The sequence below is a fragment of the Crocodylus porosus genome, unplaced genomic scaffold, assembly GCF_001723895.1.
Source record: "Crocodylus porosus isolate Cpor-Errol unplaced genomic scaffold, CroPor_comp1, whole genome shotgun sequence".
Classification (NCBI taxonomy): Eukaryota; Metazoa; Chordata; order Crocodylia; family Crocodylidae; genus Crocodylus; species Crocodylus porosus.
The window spans coordinates 46,182,326-46,199,920 of NW_017728947.1; the positions used below are offsets into that span (position 1 = coordinate 46,182,326).

Below are 17,595 nucleotides of genomic sequence, written 5' to 3' on the forward strand. Positions count from 1 at the left end.
TTCCTTCCCCCTTCCCCCCCCAGCCCACCCAATTTACCTGCCAGCACTACTCTCCAGGCTGCCTGGCAGTGCCCCTTGCCTGGCTGCTGTCCTCCCGCTTCATCCCAGCCCCTGCAGGCTAGAACTCTGCCAGCCTGCAGAGAGCTCTTTGCAAAACTGCAATATCCGTGAGTTTCTCCAGTAAAATGAGAAATCCACATTTGTTTCCGGTAAAGGGAAAAATATGTGGTTTTCTCCATTTTTTCCATGACAAACGGAAAACCTGGATCCTTGTTGATCACTGACTAGGTTAGAAATTGGGATGGACAAAAAAAAAAGTTAAGCAGACTTTTTCCTTCAAGTTTAATCTTTATATATAAAGTACAGTAGAAGTTTGGAATTGCCAGTCTGTTTTAGAGTTTAAACTTAAATAATTTCAATGATATAAAAAAATCAAGTAGTACATGTTTGCCAAAATAAACTGAACTACTGCACTGGGCAAAGACTCTGTTTAAGCTCATGGAAAAACAATGTGCTGAAATGCTAAACCAGCTTTTGGTGGCAATAGCCTCTTCTGTAGGTGCAGAGAAAATACTTGATCTTCATTTCCAATTACTCATGCTTTTCAATTCAATGACCAGTTTGTTTATACTTAGTTTCAAATTGGTGTGCTTCATTGGTTACCAACCAAGATTAAAATTGCTGATTTAAAGCTAGATTTTATGCCAGGTAATTTTAAATCTTTCCAACTTATTAAAAAAGCACCATGGTGGTTTCCCACAGCTATCTGGGTACTATAGAGCAGCAGAGAAGATTTAAGTTCCTGAAAAAAAATTAAAATTATGTATCACCAGTGGCAATTTGGATAAATTAGTGGTATATGTCTTAATTTGTAATAGTTAATTCTTCTGCCATTTATAATTTGTATTTTAAAAGACTAACAGCAGCTAATTCTTCCTTTCCCTCCTTTTCTAGTCTACTAACATGCCAAACTACAACCAAATCCTCCCCTGCAGTTGCGTATTTCTTTTCCTGCCAGTCTTTTGATTAATACGTACATTACATAGTGTTAGGACATCTTCCTGCCATTTCATAAATCAGCAGAAAAGGCTGCAAGTGTTTTCCATGAACACGGGGAAAAATAAGTGTTTGGGTGGCAGAAGTTTCATATATATTTGACTCGCAGTAGTTAAAAGAAGCCTCATTTTGTCTGTAAGTAGAGACTCGTTTTTTTCAGTAGTCTTTGTTTTTTCTCCTAAGGGAGATTATTTGAAAGTGTTCTGAGGTGGGATTGACTGTAATAGACTTGTTTCTCTCTTGTGATGATGGGGGCATGTTAGTTGGCGTTTTAAATGTACTGTAGGATTTAGAAATTTGATCCTTGGAAAACTTTAGTTTCAGCAAGCTCCACAAATTTTTATGTATACTTTGTCAGTACTTGTTGTGTAATGGGCTACATAGGCATGTCTCTCAAGTTGCCCTGCGGGAAGAAGTAATTCCACAGAACTTCCCTTATCTTCCCAAGCAGTTTCTCCTCACTTCTTTCTTGCTGTTCCAAGAAAATTCTTTTGTCACATGCAGCATAGGATGCCGCCCTGTGACACATACAAAAGATCAGTGTAGAGTACATGCAGAAAGACAAGAGTGGTATGGAGGAGCAGCATGGTGTGGCAGGCTAGTAAGAAGGGGCTAGGAAGAAAAAGAGGAGCTAAAAACAGCCAAATATTGGAATTCAGGTAGGTAGAAGTCTATACAGAGAATTTTCTGGTTTATTTTTAAGGGGGAAAGGATGAAAAAATGCATGACAATTGAGACAAATGAGTGGAGGGGGTGGAATGAATGAGTATTGGAAAAGCAAGGTATTTATTGCTTAAGTTATATTAATTGTACTCCACTGGTGGTAAAATTCAAGTTAGATTGTTATATGTGTAACTACATTCAGCAAAGGAAGGTATTTCTAACAGCAGGGTGGTTCTGCTTGTAGTTGAGCCTAAATGTTTGAGCATAGGAATTCCTTTTCAGCAGGTATCGCCAAGCCAGTGTGATCAGCATCATTAGCTATATGAGGGGTTTGCCAGATACCACTCTGGGGATCGGGCGTGTGATGTACATGGTTTATTAGTGAAATGCTCATGATCTTTGGCACAGCTCATTCCAGTATGCTCTGGGCTTCACTCATGGAATGCTCAGAATTTTGTAAACTGATTTGAGCTGCGTGGTATCTGGCAGGGAGATGAGACTGGACAGCTGCTCCAGCACGCACCTTCCCCATTTCCTTGGTGTGAGCATAAGAACTTTAAAATCCAGAAAAAGGGTAAAGCAGCTATTCCCTGAAGACAAGAAGTCTTTGACTTGTAATAGGCAGAAGAGTGCCCCTTTCTTCTTGGGCTTGTGCCAGGCAGTGTTCCTTAAATTCCTTTAAGTCCCACAGGAAAAGGACCTTGCTTGCATTTCAGCATCCCTCTGGCTTTCTTATCCAGGTCTGCCCTCTCTGGTCCTTGTGCATCATTGCTCATTTCCTTCTTGGTGGTCTGACTACCCAAAACAGACAGTTGGGGCAGCTTTAAAGACATAGGCAGCAGAAGGCTGGGGCTAATGGGGGTTTGTTCCCCCAAACCAATTTCACGGCGGCCAGCAATGCCAGCAGCACCATGGTGCCACCATCCTGCAGTGCCCAGCACTGCTCAGCATGCAGCCAGGCCAGCACCCCAGATGCACTCAGCTCCGCGCAGCTTCACTGCTCCAGCATCGCTGCCACACCCCACCACAGGACTGTACGCAGCATCCCTGCTGCACACCCATCTGCTGCTGCATACAGCACCAGCATTCAACAGCCCTGTGGGAGGGAAGGACGGTGGTCAGGCAGGCACTTTTACCCGTTCACCCCCTCCCCCCAGTACTATTTTCCCCTGCCACCTATATTTAAAGGACTTCAGAAGGAGTTACGTGGCGCTTAGAAAAGCCATATAACTGACTCCAACCCCTTTTGCAAAGCATTTCCTCTTCTTGTTTGCTTTAAAAGCAATGTCAATAGTCTCCTCTCCATCCAAAAACTTCTTTGTAAACCTAGGTTTCCTGTAACATCAAACAAATTCTCTCTGCTCAGTGTTCTGAGTAAACTGACACTCTTATGGCTGTGCCTATATCAGTAGGGGCCAACCTTTTGGGCAGGCATGCTGCAAGTTAAGCCTTGCAGCCTCCTTGGGAGCCACTCTGATCTCCTTTTACCTGATCTGCTGCTCTGCTTTGTGCTCCCTGCTGCTGTGCTCCCTGCCCAATCTGCTACAAGCCAGACACAGAGGCTCTGTGCCGCGTGTGCCACACATGCCATGAGTTGGCCACGCATGAGTCATGGATAAGCCACCCCTGCTGTATACAGACTTGCAGTCGAGCCTGGAATCCTGGCCTGGAAAAAGCTTCTTTGCACTTGGTGCATGTCTAAGCTAGCAAATAGAATGAGTAGCTTTGTCCCTTAATGCAACTTTAATAGTGTCTGGGGTATGTATTCAGGACAGCTCCAAGCTCCTCTGTGTGATTGCTAGCCTTGGAAGTAGGGGAGGAAGTGGACAGGGGAAGCTGTCAAAACATAGCCTTCAAAGCCAGCTACCTTCTCTAGCCTGCTAGAGGAACTGCAACCCAGAATCCTCATCTAAATCTGAGTTTTTGAAAGGCACAACTGAGTAATTTATAGAGCAAAGTTTGTTGCTTGCATATAAGATGTTGGACCTTTAATGCTGCAGCGGCATTGTTGGGAAGGAGGGGGAAGAGCCATGATTCTGGGACCTTGGGCTGGGTTGGAAGTGACCTGTGCTTGAGCTATGCCCTGTTAAAGCAGCCCTTCCTGTAAAATGTTGTCAACACCTGAGTCACAAGAATAAACCCATGAGCGAAACTTAAAGAATGACCAATGGAGACTAAGAAATTGCTTATCCTACGCTACCCCGCACAGAAGAAAACAGCCTATAGACTTGTATGTTTTTAATATGTCTCCACCAGGGTCAGAGGCTTTTCAGTGCATGCTTAGTTTAACCCTGTGTCAATATGCTATGTTAGTTTTTTCCTGCTTATTTATCTTCCCTCTGGCTTTTTTCCTTATAGTTGTCAGAAAGACAGAATTGGATTGGTTCAATTTTTTTGTTACAAAGCAAATAATTTCAGTTGGAATAAAATTCATTGGAGTGTACTTTGCTGAAAGAAAATGAAAAGCATGGCATACAAATGAATCCATATCATTTAGGAAAATATGCTTTATGTCCATTGGCCAACCGTCTGGGTTGTCCCTCCTACCTGACAAGGGGTCCAGCCATAAGTTGAATGTGGCTATCAGTCCTTGAAATGTGCCATTTCTCACTTCAACCAAGAAACCTGGCGATGTATCTTAAATTTCCCAAATTGGGGGCCTGGATCCATACTGATTATTTTATGTAAAAATATTTTTATAAATTAGGTTTTGTAAATTTTATAAATTAGGTTGACAGTTTGGTAGCCTACAAGTGACTTCTTTAATGAAAGTTAATAACAAATAAGTATGATATTTACTCAGTGTTTGTTGGTAAGGGGAAGTTTGAGAGACTTCTGAAAAGATCAGATGTCAAATTTTCCAATTTGGGATTACTTTCTAATGGGCTATTCCTTTAGGAAGAGCACCACAAATTTCAGGACTGTAGCTGAGTTTTAGGCTAAACACTAAAAATTACTATATTAATGGCAGCTCTAAAAACTTTACAGTAATTCGTTGTATTTTATAAAACTTGTTCTCATGTAACTGGGGTAGTTTTGGAGATATTCTGTATGTGGACTGCTTTTGGATTTTTAGTAACCTAGTTGATAAATTAATTTCTTCACTTGGCTTTTAAGCCAACATTTAAAGTGTCAAACAATTTCTTCTAAGCCAGGTGTGGGCAAAATGTGGCCTGGGGCCGGATGCAGCTCACCAGGTCATTCTATCTGGCCCGCAGGGCCCCTAAAAAATTTAGAAAATTAATATTTATCTGCCCCGGGCTGCCTGTCATGCGCCCTCAATGGCTTGCCACAACTCAGTCAGCAGCCCTCTGCCCAAAATAATTGCCAGCCTCTGTTCTAAGCCAATGTTTAAAGTGTCAAACAAGGATATATTTTTAAATGATATTTTCAAAATGGTAAAGAGTTGATATGGCTAGTTGGTTATATTTAAAAGTTAGGATAAAAAACTGGTTAGTTGGGTGATATAGTGCAGTCTTTAACACACTACCCCCAAAAGTACTTTTAAGTACAAAAGAGTAATAATGAAACCAGTTATTAAGCCATATTAAAGTTCTATATTCCAGCTAGAATTCTTAGTCTAAATGGCAAAGAGATTTGTTGTTTGAGTTGTCTTGTGTTATGCTGAATTCTAAAAGTATTTCATATTATCAGGAGAAAAATTTTCTATCCTCCATCCTTTTACTCTTTCCTGCCAATATTCTAGTTCAGGCTTGTTCAACATTGTTTTCAAGTTAGAAATTGGATACAAGTACATTTGTCAAGCAGTAATTCTGAAAAAAAGTAAAAGGGTAAAAACAAAACAGAGTTGGCTATTAACTAAATAAACCTTTTAATATAAATGCTAAGATTCTGTGCAGACAATTTTTTTAAAAAAATACTTAGCATATCAATGACTAGATTTACCCAAATCCAAAATAACTTCAAATTTAAGACAGCCCCCCAATTATTAAATTCTAGACATGGAAAATGTATATATTTGTTACAATTATCCATGTCTAGCGTCTATTTTTTGGGGGAGGGGAGTGAAGGTCATTGTAAATTTGTCCTCCCACCATTGCAGCAGGGCCAAGCAGTGGCAGATGGTGCAGGGACAGGAAGGGAGTCGAGTAGCCTGGTCTCTGCCCCTTGCCACCTGTCCCCCTTACTACTTGTCTCCCCCTCAGCTGCCTGCCCTTCCTGGTGCTCGTGTGCCCCATATCTGCCCCCCATTGAGGTTTGTACCCCTTGCTACCTGCCTCCTCACTGCCTGCCCCCCTCCTACCTGCTCCCCCATGCATGTGTCCCCTGATACCTGCCCCTTCCCTCAGTGCCTCCACCCCTGGCACTGCCCTCCCCATCCCCCCCATTGCCTGTCCCCCTTGCCTCCAGCTCCCCCCTGCTTGGCCATCCTCTGCCCTCCCCTACTATTGTTCTGCTTCCTCCCTACCCCCCTTCACCACCACTTAACCTTTCCCTCTCAGCTCCAGCTCTGGCTGGGACCCTGCTCCAGCTTGGGGCAAGGAGCCCAGAGTATGTGCTGCCTCCAGCCCATACTCTGCAAGTAAAAGGTAAGGTGGGAGTGGGGCTGCTGGGGAACAAAGGTCAGGAGGAGGAGCAGAGGTGTCGGGTGGGCAACAACTGCAATTCTGACCCCAGGCTAGATCAGAGCTGCTGCTGCTGCTGCAGCTCCCCCACATGCACTGTCCCTCTTCACCCCCCACACAAACACTTTGTACTCAAATCTAAGATGAAAGGCTTTTTCCCCCTGTGTTGAATTGGTGTGGGTGGTGAACCTTGTCTTGGATTTGAATAAGTACAAAAGTTTAGCAAAGTATCCTTCATTTTGATGTTACAAAATATTCCTTGTTTTACAGTGAAGTTTGTTCATAAGCTGTGATTCAGACTCTCACATCAATCTTTATTTCAGGGAGGTAGAGGAACATGAGGAATGAATTGCAACTGTGATCTGCTGCTTTAGAGACTTCAATCGACTTCTTTATTTTTCCTAATTGCACTGAATTCTCTTATTTTAGTTCTGATCATCTATTCTTTATTAGTGGAGCAGATAATAGCAATGATGCATTCAAAATTGTTTGAATCAAACTGAGGAGAAAAGTTTCTGGTACAAACTTGAAAAATTTTAAATGTACATAATGTAATAATCAGACTACCCTCACTCACCCCTTCTTATTTTTTTCACCCAGAAGTGGAAGAACTATTAGCTTCTCTTAAGCATATCCAACACATTTTGGCAGACCCCCAGAGTCAAGAGGATATCACCCTCATTTTACAACTTGTCCAAAATACTGATTTTCAGAATGCATTTAAGATACACAATGCTGTCACAGTGCACATGAACAAAGCCAGCCCTCCATATCCTCTTATCTCCAATGCACAAGAGCTAGCACAAGAGGTATGTACAGTATGCTTTTGCATGGTATATTTGTAACTTGTAATGACTGCTGTGTCATTGGAAACATTCACTTTTGATCTGTATGGTAAGCTTGCCCGAGTTGTTAATCAATTTTTTAATAAAATGGATCAGAAGAAATGAACAGTGACTGTCTTGCATCTGGTGTTTCCAGATTTAAAAATAGCTTCCAGGACAAAAGTAATCTTTGATAAGAAATTTAACTGAATTGCAGTATTTAAATCCAGTTAAAGGAGCAGTAGTATATCAGTTATCCTTTACCTCCCGTAATTCATTTCTAGTACAAGTGGGTATTGTTCGATTAGTCCATTATTACTGAGACATTCTTTTGAGCATTGATGAATATTTTTAAAATTGGAATACACCTCTTAGAATGGAATCAGACCAGAAATGATAGTTTTATCTTATCTTTAAACTTAACTCCCAATTTTCAAGTTGTGGTTACCAGTATCACAAATCACCAGTTCTGATCTTGGAGCCAGCATGTCTAATAACAGAATTTTCAAATTCCGACATTTTGATGTCTCTTCCATCAGGCTCCTTTCACTAAGTGGTAGCCTTTGCCATCAGAAACAGTTGGCATCTGGCTGATTTACCATTTCCTTTTGGTTTTTATTTTCTGGCAAGCTGACTTTTTCTGTCACTTGTGGGCTTGGATAAGCTGGAAAAGCAGAGACTCTGGTAAAACCCTCTAATCCTTCTGTGTGATTTTTCAGGATACCTACATTTCACCTTCCTTTAGCTCCCATAGGGCTGCCACTCCAGGAACATGCAAATGTGGTGGTAGTAATTACAATATGAAATCCCTGAAGAAAGTAATCTTCCGCATATCTAACTGAATTTAAATCTTGTGTTTTGGGACTGCAGGTGGCATTCCAGATTTTGTTGCAGGCAAGTCAATTATTGTCGTCTTCACCTGGATGGATAAGACTACCTATTTCTTCTGTTACCACCAATTTTTAAATAATTTCCATTTTTCTGTGTTTAAGAAATGCATTTGATTATAGGAGAAATGGTTTGCAGTATTGCTAAAATTGTCAGTTACAAAATAACGTCTTAAGGCTTGGGTGGCAGGAGGCTTCCTGAAAATTCAAGTAGAAGCTGCTTAGGACTTCCAAATTACTTCAAGAAAATAGATAAAAGGGCTGAATTCATGCTTGCACCTATGCATGGTTCAATATCTTAAGATATTTTTTAATCTTAATTAAGATATGGGGTAGTGTGAATGTTTGTTACTTTCTTCCCTCTTAGATCATAAGGCTGATGGGGAATATCCAAAGCTTGGAACTTTCTGGCCTCTTTCACCTCCTACATGTCCCCAGTATTCCCCACGACAGGCTCTCTTTGTTAATTTTGTGCCTGATGGTAGGCAAGGACTCCTGTTCTGGGAAAAAGGTGTTTAGATTCATAGGTGAAAGAAGTACTGGACACAGTAAGCAATATTGGAATTAATTGTGGATTGAGAAAATAGAATATACTACATTAATAACAAAAATATTTGTTAAAGGCCTCCTCCCCTTGTTAAATAATTTTGGCCGATAATTGAGCAGCTTCCCTATAGAGAATAAATTACCATATTTTCTCACATACAGCGCACATCTTTTCCACAACATTCAGCTCTTGGCAATTGGGGTGAGCATTCAAGAAATCAAGGAAACTCCTGTAGTCATGAATATGGTAACAGAAGTTTCTGTCACTTAACCCTCTGCCAAGGCTCCCTAGCTACTGGCTATGGATACTTTTTCTTTCCCTCCTCCTCATTTCCTCCCCACACGCCCCTTTGAAGCTCTCCAGAAAGATCTGTTTTTCTCCATTCTGCCTTTCAAAAACAAGATGCAGTTTTTATTCAGGGGCATGTTGTATACAAGAAAATACAGTATTTTGCTAGCAGAGGTTACTAGAAGTTGCACAGAATCAGCGGATTGAAAAAAAAATGCATGTTTTGCCCACACATGACAGTAAACTTTAATTTTCACAGGATGCATCTTCACATGCATTCAGCTGTGCAGTAGACTAATTTGCTGCAATGTAATATGTGATGCTATTAGGTTGCAGCAAACTAATTTTTGCTGCCATAGGATAAGTACTGTCTTATGGATAGGAAAGTGTTGTCTTATGGTGGCAAGAATAACTGTACCTCTAAAAACAAGTGTAAACACTAACCTGGGCGTACATTGTGCCTGGTTAGCCCAGGCAGCAGGGGTCAGACCCTTGTCTGCTTCCTAACCACAAAGCTCCACACACGGGGGCACTCCTGTGCCCCAGCTACCCCTTCTACCTTCTGATACCACCTCTTGATACCACCTGGGGCTGACCTCCCAGGCCTACTGCCAGCCCAGGGCTGCTCCACCCCAGCTCAACTGCTGCAGTCCCAGGTGTAGCATTTGCACGTGCACCCTGGACTGCAGCAGTTAGAGCATCTATACAAACCATTGAGGCTCCGTGTTTATGCCAGATTTTATTACATGGCCTTGTTGATGCACCCACAGGTGACCAAGCAATTAAGGAATTGTCCAATAATTTTACTTCTCTTCCCCAGCCCTTTACACAGGGTATATCTATACTGCAGAAAGTGTAACAGCAGCTTGTGTTGACATATTAAAGATAGCTTAGCCAAGTTGAATGGGTACTAGTAGCCACATGGTTGGAGTGTGCCTGCACACAGTTCACTGTGCCTGCAAAGTCTGCCTGAGAAGCCAAGTAAATGCTCAGGTTGGTGAGCTGGTGCCGAGTTCTGTAATGCTACAGCTACGTTCCTATGAGTACCTGAGATAGCTAGTTTAAGGCTAACTCAGGTGTGTTCCCATAAGCTGAAATTGAACTCTTGGCTGCAGTGTAAAAACCCACTGTTTCACTGTAATTCTAGATGCATGCACTCTCTCCTTTGGTATTCTCTGGTTCTTTACTACCTGTCAATAGGGCACATATACCTTTTCCTCTAATTTTCTGTCTTTTGAGGAAGTCAGAAAGCCAAAGTGGAACCTCATGCTGAAGTATCACCATCTAAACAAGACCCTTTATGAGCTGTGGAAGACTGAGACACAAATTCAAGCTATTTTGCAGAAGCTGAGGGGGGAAACTTCCAAATGTTTATTGCTGCAAAATGTGCAACCTGTATATTCTAGAGGTTGGGTTTATTGCAGCACTGACTTAAAGAAGCTGTAATTTGTCGGGCTCTTGGTATAGCTATTTTCCTACAAAAAGGCTAGCAAAAATAACAACTTAAAAACATATTTATAAAGCTACAAAGTTCAAACAAAACCAAAAAAAATATTACTCTGGTAATATTGTGTGCAACATTGTACATACATAGAAGCTTGGATTATTCTTTCAACTGTTTGGTTTTAGCTACAATATGTGCTATTTGCATAAACTAAAATTGCCTTGAGAACTTTCTCGCTCTTTTTTTAAAACTTGCAACACTTAACATTAAATTCAAATAAATGATTGCCATTTTATTAATTTTTAGGACGTTCTTAAGAGTTACACTGTGCCAGCTCTAACAGTTGTACTGTAATGTTAGCTAGAGAAAGTGTTAACTGACCAGCCGCAAAAACTTGCAGTTGGTCCTTTTGAGAAACTTTAATTAAATTAAAAGGCTGAGCAAAGCATTCAAGCTTAAGGAATTTATGTGGAGATTAACTCCCTAAAATAATGTAGAGCGCTCTACCTCTTGAATAAAAATAGCTCTTTGAACATCAGAAGTAATTAAGTTGATTTTAAAGCCAGTTAAACTTGACAAAATTGAGGGTTAGGATTAGGGAAATATGGCTTGAATGTTGACCTATGACAGCATTTGATACAGTATTCAAGCAGGTTTTAATTTCTGGCATGGAACAGCTAGTAGCATAGCACATTAGCAAGAACATTCTAAAACCATTCTTGTTGGACTTAAATTTGTCATGCTTATATGGGTGAACTCTACAAGTCTTCTTCCTCCACCCCCAACAATGAAAACATATTGTGCTCTTTAGCAAACCTATGTCTTGCATTCACTATGATGCATATATAATATAATTGTATCAAAATTTTAAGTAGTGTAAACTAAAATCTTACAACTCTTGTAAAGTTACCAATATGCATACACCTACATTTCTGTATATGCTTATATTAACATGGGATTTGAGATGAAATTGACCTGCTGGTTCTATTTAAATTCAGGAAAAGTTTTTTGTTTATATGTTTATCTCTTTTTTCCCCCCTTCCAAATTATAATTTGTAATTTGGCATCCACATTAATGATTCTGCTGTCAATATTTGAGCTAAAATGCAATGGTATGTTAATTGGCTGTTTCAAACTAATAGCCCATACATAGAAATATTTTTATGGTACTACCAGATTTCTTCTAATAGGGTCTCTCAATTGGAAGCTGTCAGGGGATGGGGAGGGGCAAATAGCTTGGTGTACAATATAAAAACAAAAATGGGTCCAACTGGTATTAATCTGTCATTTTTGGCAAGTCAGTGTAGATTCTGGTTCTACTTTCCTATCTGTAAATAGAAACATTCATATCTGTGGCATTTATTACAGGTGATAGCCTAGTAATCTGACAGTGTAATAAACATGTAATGCATGATATATCTATTGGAATGGAATCTTCCAGGCCCATAACAATGATATTAAATAAGGAAAACATGAAATTTCTCTTTATGTGAATACATTCCTTCACTGTGCTTAAAGAAGCATTAAACTCCTCTTCTCAACAGAAATCAGTTTGACATGAAAACTTATATGGTATTAAACAAAGTCTGGTTCGGTTAAATTTGTAGGTATGGATCCTAGGGGAAGGAAGGAGGAGAGAGTAATTTCTGACATTACCTTCATAAAATTTTATCTTAAAATCACTGCTATAAAACCTTGAAGGAGTAATGGTTGTTGAACCTGTCCGTACATACCAAGGCATAAGTGGCTTATCCCAGTTCAATCCCCGCTTTGATTCCTGTCAAATGAAGCAGTATAGAAGCCTTTCCATTCCACCTAAGTATCATGCAGCATCTAGGAAAAGTCTCACGTGTGTGTGTGTGTATATTTCCCCCCAGAAAATAGTTTATAGTAAGGTCTGTGTTCCTTTTTTCTTCAATTTTATATAAATTCACATTGTTATATGTGCCTACCCTATAAAACTCTTGTGATACATTTTATAACAGTGCATGAAACTATCTATGCTCTTGCCCCAGCTCATCCCCACTTCCCTTTTGAAGCATTCAGAAGGTTGTGTGCCTGGATTGAGGGCCATTTGTACACAGAGGAATTTTGTCAAGTGCTTCTTTAGAAAGGCCCCAAAAGATGGACAGGTGAGACTTCAAAGTTTTGTAAGGCAAAGAAACTCCATCAGGCAAGGAATTGAAGACCCTCTGAGAATGGCATACATCAGGAAGTAGATGGTAGTTCTGTGAAAATACTTGGATGCTACACTGTACCGTGTCTGAACAAATGAAGAGGGGCTGCACTTAGGAAAATGTTCCTCTGGAGAGTCTTTTCAGTCCCAGGAGACACCCCAGGATCCAAGCTTCTGAAGCAGAGGTCGGGACAGTGCTTCTGGTAGCTTTGTGCCACATGCTGTGGACAGAAAAGCGTCTGTCTGCACTCTTTAGTGGATGTAAACAGAGCTCGATCCCTCAGTCTGTAGGGTTCTGCAAAGAAAAAAGAACATTTATTCAGATCTGATATGGGTGGTTTCTATCCTTTTCTTTGAGGTTTCGTTAGACACACTAGTCTCCACAAAACATCCTTTAAGAAACTCAGTGGAGGAATTATTGGGCTCCATTAACCTTCTTCATACCATATATTCACTGTCTCCTTGCCATGGAGGGAGCACTTTGATGTTCTGAGAACCTTTGTTCCAAGGTATCTGCTTGGTACCAGTGGTATTTTGGTTCTATTCACTGCCCTGTTTTTGTCAAGTATGAGCAGCATTCTCCTAGGACTTCTGCAGGCCACAGGTACTTCCTAGGATCTTGTTTGGACTACTTAAGGATATAATTTGTGGATTTAATGTAGCACTTATGCTGATGAGCCCAAGAGCGCCAGTGTTTTCACCTTTTATTGCATTATCACTAAGAATGTGAGATGAAAGAAGATCCCAAGAAGGTAAAGGGGAGTCTCAATCCAAAAAATCAAAAAAATGAAGGTTTCTGCAATGGTATTTGTCATCTCCTGACTTTACAGGCAAACATGTCAGAGATGGAACTAGGAATAATTATTTTAGGAAGTACCCCCTTATCTTCTCATCAGATTAGGATGTCCTAACTACTGCTGCTTTCCACCTCTGTAGTCCCAGGGCGTTCAAGTTCAAGAAGACAAGATGCAAGGAAGACGCAAGTCTCTTTTCATAGTGGCATAAGAACTTCTAACTTTTTGATATGCTAGCATTGCAAAAAAAGAAAGCATCCTCTGTATTAACAAGGACATTTTGGAGCCAGCTAAAGATGTCTGTACCACTCTTCTTCTGACCCTTGGTATTTTGAAATGGTGACTTACCAAGTTCTGACGGACAGTTTCAACAACCAGTTTCAAATGGTTGCTGAAAGCCATTTACCAAAATCTTTGCCTCTGCTCTTGAAAGCAAAAGTGTAAACTGGCTTCATCTTTCACCCCTAGAAAAAGGAATCTAAATGGCTAAATATATGATAATAGACTTTTTATGATAACTGATATATAGACATCTGAGAAATATCTGCATTAATAGAAACATACCAATAAATTGCCATTTGAATAATTTACTAACTTTTATAAGTATGTGTGTACTGTTTAATTTTTACTGGCCTTATTTTACATGTCTTTTTATTTAGTTTTGTCTGGCTCAGCACTAGTCTGTCCCAATATCATTCTACATGATGTACTGGTTAATGGCTTAGTTATAGCTTCATAGTTGTAGCAGGATTTATTAGGCAAGTTCTTGTGTTCTCATACGTTTCTCATGTTTTTTAAAAGTTGTAAAATGTAGAGGCAGAGTAACAAATACCTAGATATACTTTAAGTTGCAGTCAGCAAAAAACTAAACAAAACCAGACTAATTAAAGCTAGATAAAACTTTCTTAATGATAGCTTCAGGCAGGGCTAAATTTGCACACCATGCAAAACAAATCTTTGCTCCTCTGTCTCTTTCAGGTACAGAGTGCTTTGAAACCCAGTCACCAGAAGGATGGACAGGAGCTTAACGCTTTACTGAATGCCCCTCACATTCAGGTAAAACTGCAGAACTGCACAACATCATATATCTAGTTTAGAATGGATTTTTTTTTTTATTGCTTTTCATCTGTGCAGCATTTCTTGCAACCATTTTAGTTACTGCTTTATGAGGTTTTTACTTTTCAAGGTTAAACATTCCCTTTCTAATCTGTATACAGTAAAAGCTCTGTTATCCGGGAATGGGGGATGCCAGATAACAAAATATGCCGGTTAATTGAGCAGCCCCAGCTGCCGTTTTTCCCACCACGTCTGAAGCGTCCCTCTGCCCCTCCCACAGCATTGTCACCTTTCCTGCAGGACCTGCGGGCCCCATGGGACAGGGAGACAGGCCCCACACAGCCTGTTACGCCCCTGGGCTGTGGGGGCTCAGCAGCGCAAGCTGCTTTGTCCTGGGCCATGGGGGCTTGGAGAAACTGGAAGTACCACAGTGGGCACTTCCGGTTTCACTTCATCTTACAAGCTGGCATGCCAGTTGCCATCCAGCATGCCATCTTGTAAGCTGCTAGTTAACAGAATTTTTACTGTAGTAAATTTCTGTATGCTCGATATGTGTGTCTTGGGGCAAAAGTCTTAACTTGCTACTAATTAAATTTTCTGCTACAGTGAAATGAATATTTGGTGTTCAGGCCCATCTGGCAAACATCAGATCCACTTAGTCAGATGCCTAGGAAACCATATTTACACATAAGGTATACACTTCAAAATATAACCATTGCAAGTGCAAAGCTAGAGTATGCATCTAATACCATTTTTTCCTTTGTCGGAGTGCAAAACCTCAATCAGAATTAGATTCTTATTGTCGTCAGCACTGATAGATAGAAAGACTTCCTCCTCCCCTGAAGAGCCAGTTTACAATCCAAAAATGAAGGGGTGGGGGCTACATCCACATGAAAGAGAGGGAAATGGTACAGTATGAGCCACGTGATCAGGGTGACAGTGGACTTATGGGAAAGCAGAGGACTGCTGGCAGAAGCAAAAAGCAGCTAAAATTAGCTTAAAACAGAGTCATTTATCAGATACACAGGGGACGCATCTACATGAGACACTGCGGCACAATAGCAACAAACTAATATGTAGCTCAAGTGCTAGATGACTGCACAGTAGCAACTGCAGTCTGTCGCACATGTAGACACGTCCAGTGACGCACAAAGTTCATCTAGTTTGTCTGTCTGAAAAAAAAAAAAGGTATTGCTTTTTGTGGTATGTGCATAGTAGGAAGTTGTGGCTGTGGTTCCTTGCTTAAACCAGTTGTGCTCAAGCTTCCACTCCCATAGACCAGATGAGTGGCATGAAGTAAATCTGTGGGCCAGATCCCAACAGGGTGGCTGTTTGGGATCAGGCACCATGCAACTAGATCCCACCTCATGCCATCCAGATCCTGCCTCGCCTCCTGGATCAGGCCTTATGTGCCTAGACTCCACTTCACACCACCCAGATTGATCCCTGCACTGCTCTGGCCCCATGCACCTGATGTAATGTGCAAAGTTATGCCATTTAGCCACTGGGCTTCCCACAGGTCTTGAAATTTGGCAGCTGAGGAGTGACAACTAATGCCGCCAAATTGTTTTACCTGTGAAGAGCCCTGTAGGCCAGATGACAGCTTCTTGGGTGCGATCTGGCCGGTGGGCATGGCTTGTTTAACACCCCTCGCTTAATGTATTGCTTGGGAAATCTTTGTGCTATTGCAAGTTGGGAAGATCATCTCATTGGGAAATGGTTACTTCTCTTTCCCTTCTCTCCTCAAAGATAGTTCAAGGAAGTAGAGGATCAGAAACAATAGGAATGAATTTCAGGGCACACCTCTAATGTACAAACAAGACTTGACAACCAATGAAGTTCATAGTTGAGTCATGTGCACAAAAGAATGTGGTTAAAGTACATCTCTGGCAACTTACAGGAAAAACAGCTTTTATCTTGCTTCTTCACAAAGATTTGAGAATGCTGTAATAAAGCTCCTTTTCTTTAAACTTCATGATATTTTAAAAAATACCTTTACAAATATGCAATGAACTCTGCAACAGAGTTCCTAACTTCTGCCATGTTTTAGTGTAAATTCTCAAAATTCTGATACCATTTCATATTTAAAATTGTAGTTTGGACTGCACTTCCATTTGAGATTTCATTGAACAATAGCATTTGTGTCTTCAGATGTTTCAGTTTTCAATATGCTATATATTTGTCAGCAGGGCAAGCAGTGGCAGAGGGTCAGATGGTAGGGAGGCAGGTGCTCAGGGAGTTAAGTGACCTGATCCCTGCCCCTTGCCTCCTGATGTCTGCCCCTTCACCATTTGCCCCTTCTGCTCCCTGTGTCTGTTGCCCTAGGACTTGTGTCCCCACCCCTGCACCTGCACTCTCTGGCACCTGTCTTCATTCTCCCTCCCCCCCACTGGTTACCCTCCGCTGCTTACCTCCAGCCCCACCCCAACCCAGGGCATGGAGCATGTGGTTGCTTGGGCTGCAATCCATCCATGCAGCAATCATTGCAGTGGCAGCAGCTCTGGCCCCAGCTGCTACATAGATTTTATAGATTTTCAGGGTCAGAAGGGACCTCAGCAGATCAAGTCCGACCACCTGCCCTGGGCAGGAAAGAGTGCTAGGGTCAGACGACCCCAGCCAGGTGTTTGTCCAGTCTCTTTGTAAAGACCCCCAAGGTAGGGGAGAGCACCACCTCCCTTGGAAGCCCATTCCAGATTCTGGTAACCCTTACTATAAAGAAGTTCTTCTTAATGTCTAGTCTAAATCTGCTCTCTGTAAGTTTGTGGCCATTGTTTCTAGTTACTCCAAAGGAATGCCCTGGTAATCAGAGTATCTTGTATTGCTTGCTGCGTTCCCCCCGCCCCCCCCGGCCACCAAATCACCTCTCAGCCTTCTCTTATGGTGGTTAAAGAGTTCTAGATCCCTCAACCTCTCCTCATAGGACCTATCCTGCAGGCCTCTAATCATGTGAGTGGCCCTCCTCTGGACCCTCTCAAGGTTATCCGCATCCCTCTTGAAGTGTGGCGCTCAAAACTCAACGCAGTATTCCAGCTGCAGCCTTGCAGTGCCACATAGAGGGGAAGTATCACCTCCCTAGACCTGTTCATAATGGTCAAACTAGGATTGGAGCAACCATGTGCTTCATGCCCTGGCCTGAAATGTGTCTGGAACTGGAGAGTTGGAGGGTAAGTGGCAGGAGGGGGCAGAGACTACAGGGAGGCAGGTTGCAGTTCTGACTCTGACCCTGACCTCAGGCTGGAGCCAGAGTTGGAGCCACTGCAGCTTCCTGCCACCC

At 41.5% G+C, this 17,595-nt stretch overlaps 1 protein-coding gene across 4 annotated transcripts in view; it reads left to right on the forward strand.

Moving 5' to 3' along the window:
* Positions 1-17,595, forward strand: part of MPP5 (membrane palmitoylated protein 5) — a 70,544-nt gene that overhangs the window by 26,801 nt on the left and 26,148 nt on the right. For 3 of the 4 annotated variants that reach the window (XM_019551301.1, XM_019551303.1, XM_019551302.1), the window contains 2 exons: positions 6,906-7,114; positions 14,244-14,321. In XM_019551301.1, coding sequence (XP_019406846.1) covers positions 6,906-7,114; positions 14,244-14,321 — 287 coding nt within the window. The remainder of the gene's footprint in view (positions 1-6,905; positions 7,115-14,243; positions 14,322-17,595) is intronic. The other variant, XM_019551304.1, reaches the window with a different exon arrangement.